Source organism: Terrapene carolina, unplaced genomic scaffold, assembly GCF_002925995.2.
Source record: "Terrapene carolina triunguis isolate 2854851 unplaced genomic scaffold, T_m_triunguis-2.0 Scaffold85, whole genome shotgun sequence".
NCBI classification, from domain to species: domain Eukaryota; kingdom Metazoa; phylum Chordata; order Testudines; family Emydidae; genus Terrapene; species Terrapene triunguis.
The window spans coordinates 60,482,223-60,505,109 of record NW_020664436.1 but is presented as its reverse complement, the minus strand read 5'-3'; the positions used below and the strand labels follow the sequence as shown (position 1 = coordinate 60,505,109).

Here is a 22,887-nt window from a genome sequence, read left to right as displayed (position 1 = left end):
ACAGCAGAAAACAGAACTAAAAGACCTCAGAATAATACTGTTGGCATAATATTTTGAATTCTCTTTTAGAATTATGAGATTCTAGAAAGCATCTTTGTGAGGTCTGAATGCCAGCTATTGTATGGGTGAAAAGAAGTCAGTGACCCCTGACTAGCTTAAGTGATGGATATTATCTATAACCTGAAGAATAGTCATCCCACAAATTTGCTCTATCCAATGGTATAAGTGCTGATATCAGAAGATGGTCCACGAGGGGATGGCCCCAAACCATCTATGCAACTGAATAGAAAATTTGTGCATAAAAGAAGACCCTCACCACCACAGGTTGGTGGAGTAGCAGCCTCATCAGAAGATCCATACATCCTGAGTGAAGAGTTGTCTTGATCCTGATCCAGAGAGTCTCTACTCACTTCTTATAGTCCTGAAAAAGTAATCTTCCTCTCCCCAAAACAGAAGCATTTCTTTAACCGAATCCTCCATGGACAAAACTTTTGGAGGATTTTAAGTACTAGGATACCATATCCTAACCAAACTTGCCTTGGGAAATAGAATCTTTCCTAAAGATTGAGGACATGAAGAACACCTCTATGCAGGGATTCCAGAAGACTTCATAGTGGAGGGTGAGATTGTCTTATCCTGCTTCAGTGTAGAGATGTTGAGCAAAACAGTATGTGTCACTCATATTCTATAGGTGAATACTGTGCTATGAAGGGAGTGAAAGATTTTGACCGGGGAAAGAGGAAAGTACTGTTTTTCTAAACAGTTAAAAAAACTGGAATTAGAATCTTTGTAAACCAATTTTCAGTATCCATTTTGGTTTGAACTGTAATGAAGTGTGCTAGAATTGCACTTGTAATGGTTTCAACTACCCATGTGTAGATAAATATTAGCATTGAGCTATATGGTTGTTACCTGATTGAAAGTTTTTGCTTTTGAATACTGTAATAAGCTTTAGAAACTTTTTATTTCATTCTAAAGCAGTATAAAAAGAATTATTAGACTTAAACCTATTTTTGGTTTAATAACGCATTTATGGTATTAATATAGTTTTTCTCACTTTATTTTTTATTTCTTGTGTTTCTTTCTAGGATGATTAGGCTATACTTTAGGTTATATTAGAATATGATGATTTAAGTATGTCTGGATTGATTACAACATTCAGCTAAATAACTGCTATTCAAATACATAACTATGATTAAAATGATTAAAAACCATATAAAGAAATATAAATTCAATCTTTTTTTTTCTTTACACATAGTGCTACTTTGACTCAGTTATTTACCTTGTATACTGTGTAATTCCATTGTAAGTCCTTCACAGTTCAGTTACATTTACAATTTTGTTTAAGTTTTGTTTCAAATTTAAACTGTTTTGTCTATTTGGTTGGTGTGCCTTAAAGAACTCAGTTGTATAATGTGGGACCACCTTTTTGGGATAGTCTCATAAATATTATCAATACCATCTGTTGATTTTGTTTCCCCTGAACTAGTCCTAAGAAAAAGAGTGAGTTAGTTAATAGTCATCTCACCAATTACTGTTTCTCTCAGTTGTCAATCTTGTCTTTTTTTTCTTTTCTTTTCTTTTTTTTTTTGGTAATTTTAATTAGGTCATGTGATGTTACTCTTATCTGCACCCCAAACAAGTTACAGTGTGGCATATTACCAACTGTCTTTCCTGTCGTGGTTGTTGAATAAGAACAGGGCATTAAAGTTACCAACATATGCTGCATGCTGGTGAGTGCCCACGTTTACCAAGTTACATTTGGATGAGCTAGTAAATCTAAATATAACTGTGTGCACACAAAAGTGCTGCCTAAAACTTTTTTCTAATTTTGATATGATAAAAATAAAGCTAGTAATTGAGTTAGATCATGGTCTTCCTATAGGGAAGGAATAACAAATGCACAACTGACAAATGATTGGTTCTCACTGTCTCTTTTCTAATTTACAGCATGGACTCAAAGAAGAAGTGTATTTCCGAACACCTCTTGGTACTAAGTCATTTGTAGAACACTACAATTAAATTCTCTAGTTTGATCTTGTGGATAAAACACTTTGTCTCCCATCCTCACACTCATATATCCAGATGCTCAAATGAAAAACTCGGTTTCAATAATATGAAGGATTTGAATGAAACTCAGAAAACCCAGGAAATTCTAAATTCAGGGTGAAAAGAATCAGTTCTCCTAGGTTCTCTTCTCCTTGCATACTGTTAACACTCTCAAAGGGGTAGCCGTGTTAGTCTGGATCTGTAAAAGCAGCAAAGAGTCCTGTGGCACCTTATAGACTGACAGACGTATAGGAGCATGAGCTTTCATGGGTGAATACCCACTTCTTCGGCTGCATGACATGTATGGGTATTCACCCACGAAAGCTCATGCTCCTATACGTCTGTTAGTCTATAAGGTGCCATAGGACTCTTTGCTGTTAACACTCTGTAACTCAGATTTCCCAACCCAACCTTGTGAGTTATTGTAGATATTGGTGTTACCAGATATGAATTAATATTTGCAATCCTTGGAGAAAAAACAGCTATGTAAATGCTCTGGTAAGTATTATTATTTACATGTTAATCATTTCATTTATTATAACTACCACGGGCATGCAGATTATTGTGCAGACTAATTGTACGTCAAATTATAAGAGCATTCAAATTATAATGAAAGCATTTTTAAAATAATATAAATTCAAAAATGTCTTAAACTGCTAAACCTTTAGGGTTTTTGCAACCTCTTCTCCTTGTATTCATACATAAGGTTCTAGTTAGGGTTCCGACTTTGGAGCCCTTGCTCACTATAGCGAGCAGTTACTTGTGGGCAGAGTCCTAAGAAATTCAATGGGATACTAATGTGAGTAAATACTTGCCAATGTAAGTAAGCGCTGCAAAGTCTGCTCTAAATTCTAACATACCCTAATTGAATGACTGTCACTCGCCCTCTACACAGCAAAAAAATCTAAAAGAATCTAAAGATCACACATCTTTAAATAGTCCCAGCCACTACCCTGACTTCAATTCCCTAATGTAAGTGAATTAAAAATACTCCCATATAAAATTATAAATTAAAGTGAATTATAAATACTCCCAAATAAAAAATACTCCCACTCTTTGGAACTGAATTACTGAAAAACCTCTACTTCAACACATGGAGATGAAGATTCACTAAAACACATGAGAACCTATCTGGGTAAGCTTTTGAAACTGAACTGGGAAGTAAAAACAATAAGAAGTGAAAATGGCATTCAAGACACAATTTCATTCATGTTTATTTTCACTGTGTACAGAAGGTGGAGCCAAATTCATAAGTATCTATAGACACATTCTTCTTTCCCTGCTTGAAATGCTCTTCTGATTGGCTTTTTAATTCATACAACTGCTTTGATGGAGGGTGGTTTGTTCGGGGTGGGGGGGTGGATATTAACCAGAATCAGTTACACTGGTCAGTTACTTTTTTATTTTATTTGAACAAAGCTACCACTTTTCAGTCTTTAAGTTCTCTTTATTAAGCTCTGCTAGCTCTGCTAGCACAGTCAAAAGGAATCAGCGGAACTATTCATTACCCTCCGCACATTCTGTCCACCAACCAGCGAATAAAATTGGGGTGAATTAGTATGTCTCAGGATATGGCACCAGAAGTGGGCAAACAGCACTGAGTACACGGCCATGATCAAGCAGTGGTGAGATCTCAGTTGTGAAGAATGCTGTTCAGTTGCATGCTGTGATACTGGGAGTGGGTGGGGAGAGCCACATCCCCTGCAATCTGTCCTCACTTCAAACCTCTATTTACTTCAGCAACACCTGTTGTAATTTAAAAAAAATGGATTTAATTATTCTTACTGCTTAAACAGAAAGACTAGAGAGAGGTGCTGTACTTAGTAGATCTCAGATCTAGTTCTGTCTTTGCCAATGGCTGGTTGTGTGGCCATGGGCAAGCTGCTTAATTTCTCCATGCTTCAGTTTTCCTATGAGTTAAAATATTTCATACTACATAGCTTTTAGGGGTAGAGTAAGGCTTAACTTCCATTGATGTTTGTAAAACACTCTGAGATCCTAGACAGATGTCAGGATAGTATCGCAAAATGTTACTACAGCAGGAGTGACAGTGATTGTTATAGTTAAGGTTGAATAATGGATTCTTTTCCAACCACCTGGTTTTAGTCTCTTCTAACTTTTGGAAACCTTCCGCTGAAATTCTTCAATCTTGATCTCTGTCCAAAGATGATATCCTATATTTTTTTTAATTGTAATGTTTGATCAAAAAGAGTTTACCTGATTTTGAGTAAAAGGACAGTAAAAAACATTAGAAAAGATTGTTGCTACCTTTTTTTGGAACAGCCCTACAGTCACAACACCTTGGGGGTGGAAAGGAATGGCAATAATGCTTGCTAAGAAGGAATCTTTTGAATATCCCAATTGTTTTTCATTCTCAGTAAATATTTATATAATAGTAGCACCCAAAGAACTCAGTCAGGATTGGGGCCCGAGTGTGCTGTACAAGCATAGAAAAGAGACAATCCCTGCCCCCTGGGTTTACAATCTAAAGACTTTTGGCTTGTATTTGACCGAGTGATGGCCTTTTGAAATTCATAAGCTGTGTGTTTTGTGGTACTCCCTCCTGCAATCCTAAATTGTGTGGGATAAGATCTTCTGGGGGAAGTTCTAGCCCAATGGTCCTAGATTATGGAAATTACCAGGGCTATGGCCAATTTGTTGGACACAAGCAGTACTTCAAAGCTATGAAGAATATAATTCTTCCTTTTGTTAATTTCACAAAATAAAAACAAAACCCCACTATTCTAAAAGAATGTTAAGGTTGCACATTTAAGAACTAAGATAAGCAAGATACCATGCACAGTTATGGTAATGTGCATTCTGAATCACCAACCCTCCATCAGCAAGACATGGGGCATTGCAGGTCTGTACCAACCATAACCCTAAGCATACAACAATGAAATTTTTCTGGTCACCTAGGGTCATAGTTACGTTACTTTCCTGGTTAGAGGCCTAATTCCCCTGTAATGTACCTAAGAAAACCAGTGTTGTGCATGTGTGCACAGCTGAGTGTACTTTGCATTGAATGGCCTCATTCTCTGAGCTGCAGTTAAGGAGGTTTGAGCAGCACAGGGGAGTACAGTGAAGTTAGATTTGCAGCCATCGCACTCAGGCTTTGTCTACACTACCCACCTTTTAAGCGACACACAGATGTGCTGCTACAACTGTGCCACTAAAAGGCATGCAGTGTAGCTGCTGTGTGTTGGCAGGAGAGATCTCTCCCGCCAACAAAAGACTTCCACCCTCAACGGGTGGCAGCAGCCTTGTCGGTAGGAGAGCGCTCTTGCCGACAAAGCGCTGTTCACACACCAGCGCTTTTTGTCGGTAAAACTTTTGTCGTTGGGGTGTGTGCGTGTGTGGTTTTTTTAATACCCCTGAACGACAAAAGTTTTGCTGACAAAGTTTCAGTGTAGACAAAGCCACATGCTCAGATTGCAGCTCAGGAAGAATGTGCTGTGCATTCACAGCACCAATAGGATAGTGACACCCCTTTGTTCTGAGTGGGTCTTAGAAGTCAATGGGAAATTTTGCCTCTGTAATGCCCACCAATTTGGACGCACAGATTTTAACATCAGTGACCTGATACAGACATATTAATGCTATATTTCAAATGAAACTCAGTTATTAGCCTTTCCCGGTGAACCAGTTGATTAAAAAAATAGCGTCTTGCAGAATAAAACCTTTGTGTAGAATTATATATGTTCACCATACCATATGTGTGTGTAATAAATAGGAAAGGAATACTGGACTGAGTGCTGTATTAAAGACAATAAATATTAAATAAACTGTCAGAATGTGTAGTTAATTTCCGCTCTCTGATAAATATGAGTCCTGGACAGAAAAAATTGAAACAGAACTGCAATCTCTGAACTATTTCCCTAATATAAAGGATCTTACTCTTGTGATTACTGAACAGAAAATTAAAGGAAATACTGCATAAATTGCCTCTGAGTTTTAGTCACAATCATCTATGAAACAGAAGCTGAGTGAGGATAAAACTTTTGGGTAGGAACCTGAACTTGCCTGCACTGGTTGCATTCTAGCTTGCCAGATCAAACCCAGACATGTTCCACAGCAGTAGCATTGCCACGCTCAAGTGTTGCTTCATGACAGCATGACTTTTGCTTCAAAATGCAAACATCATCAGATGGCAATGCTGGTCCCAGTACTCCATGCTCTAAGATCTCATTCCAAAAAAGTGAAAGACGTTTGGGTTCAATAACAGCAAATCTCCATGTGAGAGCCCAAGTCCATCTTTTCACTCACCCCCTAGTCCTTCTTAGTTAGGAACAGACTTACAAATATCACAGCTCTGACATCCTTCAAAATTTCTGCTGAACACTGAGGAGTCTGGCTGGAGAGCAGCCGAGTGAAAATGTTCACTTGGTTTGAAAAAGTTAGTTTAATTTGTCACACAAATAAAGGTGAGTGGAATTTTGGCCCCTTTTATGGCAGAGCTGGTAAAATTGAACTGTGAAACATAAATTCAGTGGCAAACAAGTCTAATTCTTAAAGAGACATTGGCAAGGTATGTGCCATAAAATAACAACAACAATAATAATAATCTTTCTTATTTCTTTACAATATCCTGTTGGAAGTTTGAAACAGAACACTGTCCTTTCAGAGGGAAATGCCAAGTATTACATTTACTATTATTACCAAACTTCTTTTTCCTATGGTGCTTATATGCACTGGCTCGTTATTGTATGGTTGCACTATGAAGTTGGGTTGCTGACATTTACTGTTGGTTTATTTAGGTGGGGAAATACTTCCAAGCTTTTCTTTTGAGAACAACATGCATGAAGAATTACAAAGACCTTCCAGACAGATATAGGAGAAAAAAATAAAGTACATCAAATTTGGGCCGAAGGACCCTGAAAGTATCTCATATAGGTTACAGCACTGTATTCCAGCATGCCAGACTGTAGGACTGTAGGGGAGAATCTGATTCCCTCTCAAATTAAGGCAATCTTCAGGAGGAACAACACTTCCACCAATGGCAAACAAGCCACTCCAAATCTCCTCCTGGGTCCAGCTAATAATCACATGGTCACCTAATATGAGCTTTGTATCCATACTCCACTTAATAACTAAAGTCTATACAAGGTTGCATTAGGAACATTTTATTCACTTAAGTGGCTAGTCTCACCCATATTCAGGGAGGGAGGGAAGAAGGGACCCAACCCCATGGCTTGTAAATTATTTTAACTCTCAACAAGGTTTCAGGGCCCTCTAATGCACATAGTACCAATCCTCCTATCCAGCTGCTCTCTCTCTCTCCAGAGTTAATGTTCCCAGTAAAGAAAAAAACAATACTCACAGGACTTGGTGACTACAATAATAACTAAAAACACCTCACACAACAGACCAATATCAAGGGAAACCAGACAAGATGGAGAATCAAGTATATGTGGCTGCAGGAAAAGGAGGATTTAGGGGTGTATGGATAACCCGTATGTTATGTTTTTAAAACAGGAGACAGTGTGAGCACTGGACTGGGAGTCAGTATATTTGGGTTCCTTTGCCAGCCCTGCCACTAACCTGCTGTGTGTCTGTGGACAAATATCTTTGCCTTATTTTCCCCATTTGAGTAATGATACTTACCTTAATCTGTAAAGTACTTTGAGAGCTATGGGTAAAAAGAACTATATAAGAGCTAAGCAAAAGACTATGATATTATCCATGCTTAGGGTTACATGGTTTGACATCCATAGTTCCAAGAAGAAGATGAGTAGGGAACTTTACCCAAAATCAGGGTATTATTTTACCTTCTCCCTGTTAGTAGTCTCTTAAGTGAAACCAGAAGCTGTGGACCCTGAATGAATCCAGAAGTACCCTTCCCTGACGATTAGGGCCCAAAATGAACCTGTAAAACCCTAGCTGTAGAGCATCACAGAAGAATGGTCCTGGGGAGCTGTCCAATCACTTGGAGCTGTTGGAGTAGTTGTTAAACCATCCTAGTCATTGCCCAGGCCAGGGCAATAAAGGAGCCAACACCACATGATACAGAAAAATAAAAAATAAAATTCCTAATGTAGTATCCAGAATGGTCCAGTTCATATGGACACTTGTTTGACTCTGTGTCTGAGAAACCTCACCATAATGGACAGTACAAAATTCGCTGTGTTTTACAGAGAAAGCATTTGTTGTAAGGGGGTTTATCACAAGCAGGCCAGGGCAAAAGCCAGTTTGGCTTCAATCCAATTGGAAGGGGTTTCCTTCCCCCCCCCCCCCTTTTTCTTGTGTGCATCCAGTGAAATGAACTGAAATACTATGACTACTCAGTGCTGCTCACTATTTGAGATTGAATGCCCTGCATTATTTTGTGGGTGTTGTACTGAAGTTTCCTGGCATGAGTTTTCTGGAATGTAAGTTCGCTGCTCCCCTGGAATCTTCACCAAATATATAATGTGCTGTGTATCTCTTGAGGCAACCAGAGGGCTGAAAATGTAACATTAACAAACACACTGTTTGTTACATTAACAAACACACTGTTACTTTCTATTGAGTACCTAAGGGAAATGGAAGCAAGTAAACTAAAGATATGCCAAGAAACTAAAGATAAACTTCTTATGTAGTAACTGCCACTCCACAGGGAGGAGAATGAAGAGGGCAAAATAGTCTATCCCAAGCCAGAGAGCCTGGCAGGCTGGCTCAGGTTACAAATTGATTCCTCTCACTCTGTTCCCTTTTCCTAAGACTCCACACTCCTTAAGAAAGTTAAACCACCTCATTTGTCCCAGGTAACCCTGAGTCCCATTCTGGATAAACTACCACTCAGTGTATCACTTAGTATATCTCAAATATTCCTTACTGAGTGATCCTTCATTTGTTCAACTTCAATACACTCAAAACACTCTCCTTTATTCCGAAATGTTTTCTGCAGTCTCTTCTTGCTTTTCCTCCTCCCCCTTTTCTCCTCCCCATTCCCTAGCTTTCCCTCCTCTCCCCTCCTCCCTTCAGTGGCTGGTTAAAAGCTCTCCCAGTGTTCCAAGTTAGAAAAAAACTTTTTACGAGGTATCAGCACTTTTCTTTCATTAGTGGGTAAGGAAGGATGAAAACTACAAAACAGCAGTAGACTTTTAAAGTTTAAATAGACAGGTCTGAAAGCCTGAACTTGCTTTTCCATTTTAGCTCACTCTTCCAAAGAGGCACTTGTTTGCTTGCTTCACTGATCATCAGCAGGGGTAAGTTGAAAAGTTTTTACTTTGTTTGATTTCAGGAGTTTTCTATTGTTTCCCCCATTATTGGAGTATTTAAACCACAACTGTAAAAAACAGCACAACATTTTTAAAGAAGTTACCCAGTTAACATTTCTGGAGATTTATTGTTTGTTTTTGTTACATTTTGAACATTTCTCTAAATAATTTTAATTTTCAACTACTAACCTAGTTCTACAACAGGTAAACTATGGCAAAACTTCATCTGCAAAACTGGATTATGAGACTCTCTATTGGATTTGGGTAAAATAATTCAATGTGCACAATTTTCTAGGTCTAAATTTGCTAGTTTAAGAAAAAATAATAATTTAAAAGTAATCCCTTGTTCTACTGAAAAGGTCTCAGAAGTTAATAACAGAGAGACTGTATCCTAAGTGTTTCCCATTTGTCCCCCACACATTTTGCTTTCATATGGAAATCTTGATTGATGTTTAATAGTTTGTGCAAAGCAAGTTTATTAATTAGCAGCTTTGTTAAAATGCTCCTGCTACTAATCTGGTGACTTTCACGTGGTCTTGCTGAATTCCCCCCCCCCCCTTCTTTTAAATGGATGTGATAAAATCCAGAAGTGTGTTAAGGATTTCTTTAAACCAGTTTGTATATAGTTACTCTGTGTTAGCAATCCCAGTTAGGGATTTTAGAAGGAGCCGTGCAGCACTCAGGCATCTGCCTCACCACGCTGGCAATGCCTGTGAAAGTTCTTAAGGGAAGCAGTCTGAGAATACTCCCAATATGTGTCAGGATACATTTCTGATAATCTGCCTTGAAAGCTGTAGTACAGGACTGAAGAGGAATGGAATTCTTGGGCAGCATCTTTCACAGAACTGACTCTTGTCTGAAGTTATAGCAGATTGCAAGACTCTGGTGTGATTCTTTATTGTTGTTGTTGCCTGGGTGCTTGCCAGTAATTAAAGAACAAAACAAGGGGGATGAAGAAGGGGCTTCAGTGGAACATTACAATTGTGTTTTATTGTGCCCAGCTAGGATTTCCCCCCATCTGTCCTAGTACAACTGACTGGCCCTGCAGTTTGGGGTATTTTCCTAATAGAATGTTCACTGAGAGTCTTCTAAGTGAGTTTCGTGAAAACCAACAACAAAACAGACCTGAGAAACAACTCATGTCTCCGATTTCTCTGTGTCTGTACGCGTGGAGGGAACTTGCACTAAGCCTTTCATCTTGCCATCTTAACATCTGGACAGCACACACTGCGATGTAGAACTCCTGAAGTCCCCTGACTTTGAAATGTTTACTGAAGTGTTTCCCTCAAAACCTTCAAAGCTAAACATTGGCATTGACCCATGATACCTGACAAGCATACAAATAGGAGAAGGATGAGCAACAGGCTGAGTTCAAATGGGGAAAAGGAAGGATGCAATGGATTTGATTTGTAGCAAATATGTGTATACACACACTAAATATTGTAAAGGGCTTTCAGCTCTCATTTGTACCTAGCCTGGAAAATGAGAACAGTCTGATACTGAAATCAAATGAACCTCAGTTTAGGTAAAAAGATACTTGTGGGGCTGGAAGTCTGTGCGTTGTTCCTAGTGAAACAAATAATATTCCCTCCACCCTTTGAATATGGGCACCTGGATACACATTTATATCACATTTTCTTTGCAGGCTTCCTTATTTGAAAACTTATACATGTTAAACATAGAGGACCAAATTCATGCCTACAGTAAGTGGATGCAGCTTTCACTGATTTCAAAGGGATCTGCAGCCACTTATACAATGGATAAATTTGAACCAAAACATGAGTGCATGGTTCATAGGCTGTTAATGGGTTTCATCAGCTGAAGACCTGACTTGTACAACTGGAAGTTCTTGTGTTTTTTCTGTCTTGCATTTGGTCCTTCTGTAAAGCTCCATAGAGGTAAATTGGGTAGAAAAGAATGAGATAGATTAAAAAAGAGCAGCTAAAGGTAGAGGAGAGGATCCATCAGTGATTATTAGTACTGGAAGCTTGGAAAAGAAAACAAATGAACACGAGTTATGACTGTTAAGCACCAATTACTGTGTAACCATCTTGGGTGCCCTCTCTGTCTTGTGGGTGAAATTCCCTATCCCTGAAGTGCATCTACAGACCTACAGATGGACTCTACCTTCCCAATGGAATGTAAGAGTACCATTTCCCTAACCTTTGTGAGATTGAATACATTTAACATTTAAAAAAAAAAAAACATCCTCAACCCCAAGTCTCATGCATCTTAGCTCCTTTCCCTCAGCTGTTTGCTGCTCTTGGGCAAGGCTCAAAGGCCAGGAATCCTCTCAAAGGTTCTGTTTTGTTAGTTATTTATTTCTACTTGCATTTCAAGGGCAGGCTTTTGCAGGAGTTTAGGGGAGGGCCAAAGCTCTTGGCCCATTTCCTAACCGCTCTTGCAGCTGTACAGCCCCATTTCAGCTCCCACACACTTACTGCACTGCAGCCCCAGCCTGATCCACTCATTACCATGTGACCTACTGACATTGCAGTCAGACCTGGACTCTTTAGCAGAGTACCCTATTCCCCCTGGAAAATATGAACCACATGACATGATGAATGCCTTCCATAAAAAAAGTTCTCAAATTTCTCAATTGTGGTGTATATCAAATTTCTTTTACATGTGGCCATCCAAAATTCATACAGATGAATATTGTCATATTTCTTTCTTCTGTATAGCATATTCTCTGTCTCTACACACACACACACACACACACACACACACTAGAACTGAGAAGGAATCCATCTACTAAAATGCTTTACAGTCCAAGTTTTGTATTAGCCACCTCAAAACAAGCTATATCATCATATAAAATAGTAATGAGTAAGAACTTAGGCTACTTACATGCCAGGCCCATGCTTAAGTACCTTGCTGAATTTGGGGGGGTCTGACTACTTATCAGTTATATCAGCTACTGTGCTATGATGCAATCATTCCATTAGGATGACATTGCTAAAAGCAGTCTAAATCATAAAAGGTAAGAGATATTAGAGGCTGTTCACTAAAGGAGATCTTTAGTTTTAAAGCAATTTAAAGCAGTAAGAACATTTAAATAATTGTTCATTGCAGAAATAGAGAAAAACTCTTGTAATATCCAGTAAACAAATATTGTAAATTCGTTAATAGAAATGCTCTTTTGGTACACTGAAAGTAAACAACTTAGATTCAATCAATGAATTTTCTCTGCAACAAACTGAAATACTGTGCTTCATAGAACAATAGTTTCTACTTAAGCAAAGGAATAATATGTTTGTGTCATTTCAAGGTTATCTGCTTAACAGCACAATGTTATGAATTGATGTAGGTGTTTTATCACTGGCAAATGCTAGAGGGTAATTGATCTCTCTTTTTTTTTTTTAAGTTTGCTTTTCAGAACTATGTATGAGTAATTCAAGCAAGGAATGTGTCCTCCTGGAGTTTGTATTGCCAGAGGATATAATGAAACTTAACAATTTTGCATGCTGAAACAAATTGGAAAATAGGTGATAAATTCTAAAAATACTGCAGGTGTGGGATTAAGTAAGTCAAAATTGGAGTATATCATCCTATATTAATGGACCCGAGTGGAGTGTAATTAAAAAGCAAGCAGCCTATAACTGCCTAGAAATAACACCTCTTCTGTTTTTTTAATCATACTTTCAATCTGAAATAACATTTACACTGTAACGAAATCCAGTGAGCCTGGGGAAAGCCTGCTAATGCAGTATTTTCAAATCATCCAAAAACTGGCTAATAAAATCAAGAAGCTATTATTTGGGGAAAAAAACAAAAAAACAAAACACCCTTGCTTTTGTTCATTTCCATAGATAGGACATGGAGAAAGGAGTTTGCCTTTTAAACAAACTTCATATATTATACACCACAACAGATTGTTTTCTGTTTCAACAATTATGGCTTGAGAAGCAATGTTTTATTGATGTAGCATAACCTGCCAGCTTTTTATGCTAAAAAAATTTGCTGTCGGGCTCATAATCTTTTTTCAGAGACCCTTAAATGAATGTGCCTGTCTTCTTCTCAATCAAAATGGACGAGTGAGGACAAACATCTTTCCCCAGAACTAACATGGGAAGGCAAATAAATACTTCCTAGAATCACCCTTGTGGAGGTTGATACATGGCCTCTAGTGTTAAATTCTAAAAGAGGCCTGATCCTTCAAAGGACTACTTGCATGAGAAAGGGCTAATCATGTGAGGGGGTTTAGAGGTTATCATGGGGAGTCCTTCATACCCTGAGGAGGATGTGTCCATGTGGGTTAAGGAGGTTAGAAGGGACTCTAGGATAAGAGACAGCAACCACACGTAGGTCCTTTAAACTCTTGCCTCTTCTTGCTCCCTCAGCCTGTTGCCTATGGGAAGGAGGTGGTGGCAGTTCATTTATTTAACAGCAATTACTATGGTGAAGGTTGCCAAACAGTTTCCATTATAACCTCCTGTTTTCATTCACTCCTAACTTTCCTAAAAATTATCTTTAGGGGCTGAAATGTCCTATTCTAAGGCCTGGTCTACACTGGGGGGGTGGGGGGATCGATCTAAGATACGCAACTTCAGGTATGAGAATAGCGTAGCTGAAGTCAATGTATCTTAGATCAACTTAGATTGACTTACTTCGCGTCCTTGCGGCACAGGATCGACGGCCGCCGCTCCCCCGTCGACTCCGCTTCCGCCTCTCGCAGCGGTGGAGTTCCAGAGTCGACGGGGAGCACGTTTGGGGATCGATTTATCATGTCTAGATGAGATGCAACAACTCGATCTCCGATAGATCGATCACTACCCGCCAATCCGGCGGGTAGTGTAGACGTACCCTAAGCCTATGGTGATTTCCCCCCCTCCCCCCGAGAAAGTTTAAAGAAAACATTTCCAATCATTTCTGGATTACGAGTATGTGAAATGTAGAACTTGGCAAGTAAATAGCCCTCACTGGGGAGTACATCCCTAATCCAGTGTGAAAGAAACTGGTTAGGAGTTAATAAAGTTATGAATATTGGAAAATATTTTACTCAGTTTGCATGGTACTAAATGTCACTATATCTGACAATTCATGCTTCCAAAGGGATGCTTCTTTTAGGTGCAAAATTTTCAATGCCAGTTAGATCTTCCAGGATACAAATTTCTGAGTAGGTTACCATACCATACCATACCATTTGGCCAAAGGCAACAATGCTTGTTACCTCTGCCAGGAATCAAGCAAGCAAAATTGACCATTTCATTACATTTTAAGGTATTTGTGCAGATATGCTCCATAAAGTACACATAATCTAGAAATGGACACTTCAATATCAGATTGAGAGAGACAGTTAAGCTAGCCTTTTTCACACTTCTTGAAATGCATACCTATTACTTGCACACTGCAGGGACGGCACATTTGTTGAAGGCACCCATGTGGTACTTATATGGTTAACAATGGGGGATATAGGAAGGATTTGCTTCCCTTTTTGTTCCATTATTTCCTTTTTCTCTTTCAAAGCAATATATAGAAAGTTAAATGCAAAAATTACATAAACACAAGGCTAAAAACAACACAAAATAAGGAAGCCACATATAAGTCAGGAAATGCAGAAATTAAGGTTTCTTCACTATGTGAACATTAGCTTGGCTACATTTCATATATTTAATATTTTCTGCTCCTGTTTTCTGTGTTAAATATATACACTTCGAGTCACCTAAAGTTAAGCATGTGTGCAGATATTTTCAGCGTTGGGACCTATATTCTTAAACATATCACATACAGTATACTGGATATGAAAGTTGGCTGAGTTAACCTTGCAAAAAGAATTTTAACATATGTATTTTGTGATTTTTATTATTTTAATTGTACAACCTCGCCATTGCTTTTGCATGATATTGCAATGTGTTTTCTTTACTTTTTTACTGAAGTGTGAATGAATCTTTACTTGTGAAGATTGATCTAGATTGCTAGCCAAGCATTTGAAATCTTCTGTTTATCCAGAGAATACTTGGGCAGTGTCAATGCAAACTTCCCTAGACTGCTTCCCCGTTGAGCCTTCACTTTGATCTGGCTCATTCAGGCTTTGGCACCTGTGCTGAGACTGTGAAAACAAAGATGCCAATTAGTGCCAACTCGGATGGCAACTTTTGTGGTGGTGACTGCTTTCCATTGAAAAGTGAAATGAAATTGGTAAACACATTTCCTGTAGGGCACTGAAATGCAAAGCAATATTTAACTTGTCAGATATTTTAGTTACATTAAATACAAGTCTACTATCAGCAGAGGATCTGACTCTATATTTTGTACATGTGGACTTCCTATAGTGACTTTTGTTTGATACCTCACCAGTGGAACTATGAAATACTCTCCTTGTTGTAGAAAGAGAAAGTTTTTCTTGGCCATCTACCTATCTCCCTCTAGACTAACATCCATGAACCAAGATAAGGACCGTGTTATGGTGGTTCACATGCATTATAAACCTACAGGTGTGAATACAGTTAACCTAGCTTTAATTATTACTATTTTTGTTTTGTTTTTAGCCAGCATCCTGTGAAGATGGGTGACTGGAGTGCCCTGGGCAAACTTCTTGACAAGGTTCAAGCTTATTCTACTGCAGGAGGGAAGGTATGGCTCTCTGTCCTCTTTATTTTCCGCATCTTGCTCTTGGGGACAGCAGTGGAATCGGCCTGGGGAGACGAGCAATCTGCTTTCCGGTGCAACACTCAGCAGCCTGGTTGCGAGAACGTCTGCTATGACAAGTCCTTTCCAATATCTCATGTGCGCTTCTGGGTTCTGCAGATCATATTTGTGTCTGTGCCTACCCTCTTGTATCTGGCACACGTGTTCTATGTGATGCGGAAAGAAGAGAAACTGAACAAGAGAGAAGAAGAGCTTAAGGGTGTCCAAAATGATGGCGTGAATGTGGAGATGCACCTCAAACAAATAGAGATAAAGAAATTCAAGTATGGAATTGAAGTGCATGGCAAAGTTAAAATGCGAGGAGGACTGCTCCGTACTTACATCATCACCATTCTCTTTAAATCTGTCTTTGAGGTGGCCTTCTTGGTAATACAATGGTACGTCTATGGGTTTAGCCTGAATGCTATTTACACTTGTGAGCGAGACCCATGCCCACACAGAGTGGACTGCTTCCTCTCCCGTCCAACTGAGAAAACCATCTTCATTATCTTCATGCTGGTAGTGTCTTTAGTATCTCTTGCCTTGAACATTATTGAGCTTTTCTATGTGTTCTTCAAGGGTGTCAAGGATCGTGTGAAAGGAAAACCAGACCCCTACTCTCCCACCGGTACTGTGAGTCCTGCCAAGGAATGTGGATCCACAAAATATGCTTATTTTAATGGCTGTTCCTCTCCCACTGCCCCCTTATCACCCATGTCTCCACCAGGCTACAAGCTTGTTACTGGTGACAGGAACAATTCCTCCTGTCGTAACTACAATAAACAAGCCAGTGAGCAAAACTGGGCAAATTACAGTGCTGAGCAGAACAGAATGGGACAGGCTGGTAGCACCATCTCCAACTCTCATGCCCAGCCCTTTGATTTCCATGATGATCCCCAGAACACTAAAAAACTGGCATCAGGGCTTGAGCTGCAGCCCCTCACCCTTGTGGACCAAAGGCCACCTAGCAGAGCCAGCAGCCGAGCCAGTAGTAGACCTAGACCTGATGACCTGGAGATCTAACCATTCCTAGCTGTTCAGCTATGAAATGAAATGCATTGGAAGGTGCATGCAGTTTTCATTTTGTTCCAGTGGAGGTGGTACTTAATAGTCTCAACCAGGAATTTTTAACAATCATAAAAACTTTTATGTTACTTGGTGTTTTCTGGGGCTGTAGGGGTGGCACGGGGGTGGTACAGTACATGTTGGTATTTAAAGCAGCTGATTTAAAGAAGAAGATTAGCCAACACTAAGGTAGGCTTTTGTTTTTCTAGAAAGGGTGTAAATATCTAAGTGTGTGTGTGCATAATGTGTTCATTTCTAAAGTCTTCTGTTGTACTAAAAAAAAAAAGAAATTACTTTTTTCAGAATGAAATGCTGCCTGAAGATGAAGATATTTTTTTCCTGTTGAACAAGTGAAAGACCTAGGATTGTCTTTGATCATTTCCCTGTCAAGAACATTCCATTGTTAAAATTTGCACTTTGAAGGTAAACTTCCTCTTTTGATCCTCTTGGCGTCAATAGACTTGTGCATGGATAACTTCATATCCTTTGAATCACATCAGCTAAAATTTCAAACAAGGCCCACCAAAATACATTGATCAGAAGCTTCTCGATTCTTCATACAGGTAGATTTTGTTGTGTGTAGAGTTTGGATGTTCTGCACACCCACGTCATTCCTACAATATCATCCACGTTTTGTTTTCTAAAGCAATATTCACATTCGACATCTCAGACATACAGTATAATGAAAGCCTTAAAAAAAACATTTTGCTACCACTTGCAGATTTAAGAGTTGGAGTCAGACAATCAAGGCACTTTCAGTTAATTCTATCACACATTTATGTGTATTTGGGATATGTGTGGGGAAGGGGGTTCCCTGGAGACCTGTATACACAAGACACACTCACAAGCATTGAGCATTGAGAAACACACACAGCAAACTTATAGTTGACATTTTCTGATGGTATTTGTGGAGATGTGGGCCACTATGGTGTTTACATTATATGATTCCTGCAGTGCAAGTAAAGCACATGTCTGACTTTTTATTTTAATTCAATATCTTATTTTCCATGTATCCTATGATGGATGCTATTATTTTGTTAGGTATGAATAGAGGTTTTTTTTTAAAAAAAGCGCCTAATCTTGTAGATCTTACTCTGGAAAAACTCTCTTGAATGCCAATGAGAGTATTGCCTGAGCAAGGACTGTATGATCAGGTCCAAAAAGTAGCTGTGACGCTCTTGCTGTCATGAATGATTTTCTTTTGTAGCTGTTAGAGATGGAAAAGACCCATTAGATCATTTAGTCCTTCTCTCTGTTATGTAATAATTGATGCTTGAATGATAGAAATTTTAGTACTGTAAACAAGCTTTAGTTTTTAATGTGAGAAACTTAGAAGAAATGCTTTGAGTTGGATTAATAATAAAATGTGCCTACATGAATTTTTCAGTAACTGTTTTTTTTTTTTTTTGTCCTACACATAATCATATACTCAACTGTAAAAGTCTGGTTCAATCCAATGTTGACAGTTAAATCTTTCTAGATGAATTCAGCAATATTGATGTTTGCACTTAGATTTTGTTTGGAATGAAAGTGAAGCTGAAAGGGTTTCTAAAGAGTACAATTCTAACTAATTTATTTGAAATATATGCTAAAGAAATCTACCAGTTTCTTCAACCACATTGCCTTTTAGCTCAACATAGATCAACCAAGGGAATACATTGCTTGGTTTCATTATGCAGTAACACAGATAAAGGGTTTTGTATAATACGTTATGCTAATTTGTTTGACATTCCATGTTAAACTACTGTCATGTTCAACTTCATTGCATGTATGCAGCCATAGTCCATCAGATCATGTTGTCTGGAGAACATACTTTAGTCAATAAAGTTTTAATTTAGTATAAATCAGCTTTCTAATTGTCTTTTACTTTGACACACGATTGTTGTTTATCTTTTGTCTCAAGATTATGGTGTGATGGAACAGTTAAGGATTCATCCAAAGCATTTCCCATATAAATGCAGTTTACATGGGTTTATGTGGTGGTTTGTGTTGTGGGTATGCACACATTTTCAAACTGGATTAACTCAGTTTGATCTGATTTAACCCCCCATGTACACAAGCCCTAAATTTGCTTTGAATTGAAAGTTCACAGTAATCATAGAATCAGATTCTGGTACCCTCAGCAAAATTGAATTAATGGAATCAGTGGGACCACTCATGCAGAAAGGTGCTATTCCACTGAATCAGAATGTCAGACTCTGACCTATAGTTTGGGAATATACACTTAACTATCTGCAAAATATTAACAAAGGATAGTATCAAGTCATAGCTTCTTTTTAAAAAATTCCTTACATGTGCTACTAATTTCTTAATTATAGAAGCAGACAAAGAATGTCTCTAGTTTACATTTTACCAGCTATGCTGTTTGTTTACTTCTGCACTGCTCACAATGAAACTAGACTAGTTAGTTTAACTTTCTGGGTAAAATCCTGGCCCCATTATAGTCAATGAGAGTTGTGCCATTGACTTCAAAGGGCACCAGGATTTCTAACCAGTTTCACTTTCTGGTCAGGTCATCCCTGCAGAAAAATATATGCAAGAGAAAGATACCCTGAATATTCTGTGTGGATCACTCCTTTGAGAAGGTGGGGATGGCAATCTTTGTGGAAGAGACAGGAGACAAATGATAGAATCATAGAAATGTAAGGTTGGAGGTCACTTAGTCCCTTCCACCACACTAAGGCAGGACCAATTAAACCTAGACCATCCCTGACACTTAATTTTTCCAACCTGTTCATAAAAACCTCCAACCTCCCTTGGAAACCTATTCCAGTACTTAACTATCCTTAGAGTTTTTTCTAATATCTAACACAGTACCCCAGCTGAGGCCTCACCAGTGTCAAGTAGAACAGGACAGGCCTGTATCTTACATATGACACTCTTGCTAATGCACACTAAAATGATATTAGTCTTTTTCAAAACTGCATCACGTTGTTGACTCATATTCAATCTGTGATCCACTAGAAGCCCAGATCCTTTTCAGCAGTACTACCGCCTAGCCAGTTATTCCCCATTTTGTAGTTCTGCATTTGATTTTTCCTTCCCAAGGGTAGTACTTTGCATTTGTCTTTATTGACTTTCATCTTGTTAATTTCAGACCCGGTACACCTGGATATATCAGGTTCTGCTGGAAACATTGTCCCAACAGTGAGGATCAGACCTGAACTCAGTGTCTCTCCCAGTCCCCATTCACTTGCCATGTCACTGTAATTTCAAGCCCCTCTCTAGGGAGTTTTTCAGCAGTGCCAATAGGCTTTATTTGCTATTTACACTGTTGTTTGATCTGTGTCTAGGCCATATTTTTTTTTTTACATAACAGATGTCTATCAGCTACCTCGCCCATCACCCCAATTTTCTATGGAGCCTTTTCTGGCCTTTCCACAGGCTCAGATGTAGGGGAGCATGTGGTATGCCTAGCTTGACCAAATTCTAGAGAGGTTTCTTCCCCCACCCCCCCCCCTTTTTTTTTTTGCACCTTTTCTCCTCATTGTGCTGGGCAGAAGTTGGGAGCATCTGGCCTTAGTTTATATTTTCACTTTAAAATATATTATTTTCTGATTTTCCTGTCTACTGAGGGAAACTAGAAGGTGTCCCTGCTGCTGAAATATGGATGGGGCAGGCACTACCCAGAGAGTAGCCAGAAATTCCTTGAAACTTAATTGACAGATGCCACAGCCAATGAAAATTAACCTGTTTATGGTGTAATAGGGTTGCACTTCATATTTCTAAGCATCTCAGTATATATGTATCCAAAGTCCCCCCAAATCTAACAGTGTGTTATTTACAGTCTCTGGTTAAAGCCCAGCTCTTCTTTTATCCTTAACAATTCTTCCACCACTCCCATTTTCAGTATTTGAACTAAACAGTGTAGGGCAGGCGAGGTGGGTGAGGTTATAGCTTTTATTGGACCAACTTCTGTGGTGTAAGGCAGAACATTTACTTTCTTCCTATAGAGTTCTCTTCTCTAAATATGCCCAACAGGGCTCACTTTTATCCTTGGCCCAGAAACTGCCTCTGAAGAGCACTTTTTAAAATGCAATAGACTGCATCAAATTATATATTTCCACAATGTTTTTCTGAGGGAAGATTGCCCCCAAACTTTCTTAAAGGGTTTTATCCCACCCCTCTACTAGCTGCTCAGTTCAGACACTTGTCGCTAGATCCTCCAGCTGATTCTGACCATAGTGCTGATGTATCTGGCCCTGCAAGGATCATTCCAGCATGTGGAGAATCCTCTGGTGACACAGAGCTGGTATAGAGGGTCCCACACTACCCTTCTCGCTGCTGCTAACATACAGGGTGTGTCCAGAAAAATGGGGTCATGGCTGGGAAACAACTACCCTTAGCCAGGCTCTGGCTGAGGTTTCTGCCCATTGGAGCTATTCCACGATCCTTCAGGTTACTGTAACTTATGCTTGAGGATTAGCTCTGCACATCCATTGCCCCAAGATCAGAAGACTGCAAGGTAAGTTTTATACCACCACTGTAGCCTTTGCCCTCCTCTGATTTGTACTGTGTGCTTCTTGGCCATAGCCAAGGATTTCCCAAACTCTGTCTCTCTTGAAAACTTCTTCAAGTGCAAATTCCATGATGCTGGTGCATCACTGGGTGAGAACAGCAATAGTATTCTGATCCTAGTAAAAAACTTTAAATGTACCCTTATCCTTTGGTAGAAGCTAAAGGAACATTCTATAAACATGTCTTGACTACCTATTATTAACAGCAGGAGTAAAGAGCTGTCAGAAGAAGCCATTAACAGTGCACAGCTACAAGTTTTATCTGTCCTGTCAAACCTAGGAGCTATGCTACTTATCCTTGATCACTATTACTGGCACCCTATTTGTTAACTAACTAAATATATACAGTGATAGAGTACTCTTGTAACATTGACTGGTGCCAAAATGCTAATGTCATTCCATAACCTCGATGATCCATATGCAGCCGCCGATGCACCAGCATGTTGGGATTTAGGGCTGGAGGTAATTTTGGTTGGAAGGGGGTCAGAGTACTGGCAGAGAAACACCCAGAGACAGCCATTCTTGGGATTCTTATTAGGGGTTAGTAGTGTACAGCATATAGGATCATATTGCTGCTTACTGCCAATGGAATCTGTGTGGCTAAAACAATAAGGAGTCAGGTGGCACCTTAAAGAATAATAGATTTATGGAGTCATGCATCTGAAGAAGTGGGTTTTTAACCCACGAAAGCTTATGCCCAAATAAATCTGTTAGTCTTTAATGTGCCACCAGACTTCTCGTTGTTTTTGTGGATACAGACTAACACGGCTACCCCTCTGATACTGTGTGGCTAATGAAAAGTTCAGTCCTTACTGCATTATTGAGAAACAGAAGTGGCAGAAGTACCTGGATAATAAAATAAGAAGCAGGACCTGAGGCCTATTTAAGGGGGCAAATGGGCAGACATTTAAACTTTTCCTCAAGACAGATCTAGTCCAGAGTTGCATGTTTCCAACTGGAGGGATAGTGGATAAAATAGTCACACATTTTAATCAACATCAAAGCTCCTCTCAACTTCAATGGTCAAATGATCAGGCCCATGAGGAGCTATGATAAAATCTAATGTTCATGAATTTAAGCCCCCTTCCCTCCCCCGGAAAGTTTGTGCAGCTAAATTGTTTAGTCCTGCTTCAGTGAGTTGTGAACATACTCACAGTCATACAGCTTCCTCATGACTTTTCATTGTAATTCAGTTAAGTGGCAAAACAATTTATAAAAACTTTAGTGCCTACTTTGTAACAAAAAGTAAAAAAAGAACCATAAATGTAATAAATAGAGAACTTGGTGTCAAATCTAGGAAGAGCTAGATTGGGAGAGTTAGCCACAGTCCTGCATTGAAGCAATGCCATGCTATGCCAATCTGGGGAGTGCCATGCAGTGCTCTGACTCCTGTAGCTCCCTGGATCTGCCACATCACTTTAAGAGGT

General features: G+C 39.1%; 1 protein-coding gene across 1 annotated transcript; it reads left to right on the top strand.

Annotated features, from left to right (window-relative positions):
- Positions 1 to 9,027: 9,027 nt before the first annotated feature.
- On the top strand, positions 9,028 to 18,782 carry GJA1 (gap junction protein alpha 1). Its single transcript, XM_024192616.3, has 2 exons — positions 9,028 to 9,236; positions 15,740 to 18,782. The coding sequence occupies exon 2, from the start codon at positions 15,756 to 15,758 to the stop codon at positions 16,899 to 16,901; it is 1,146 nt and encodes a 381-aa protein (XP_024048384.2). The 5' UTR covers positions 9,028 to 9,236; positions 15,740 to 15,755; the 3' UTR covers positions 16,902 to 18,782.
- The last annotated feature ends 4,105 nt before the right edge of the window (positions 18,783 to 22,887 follow it).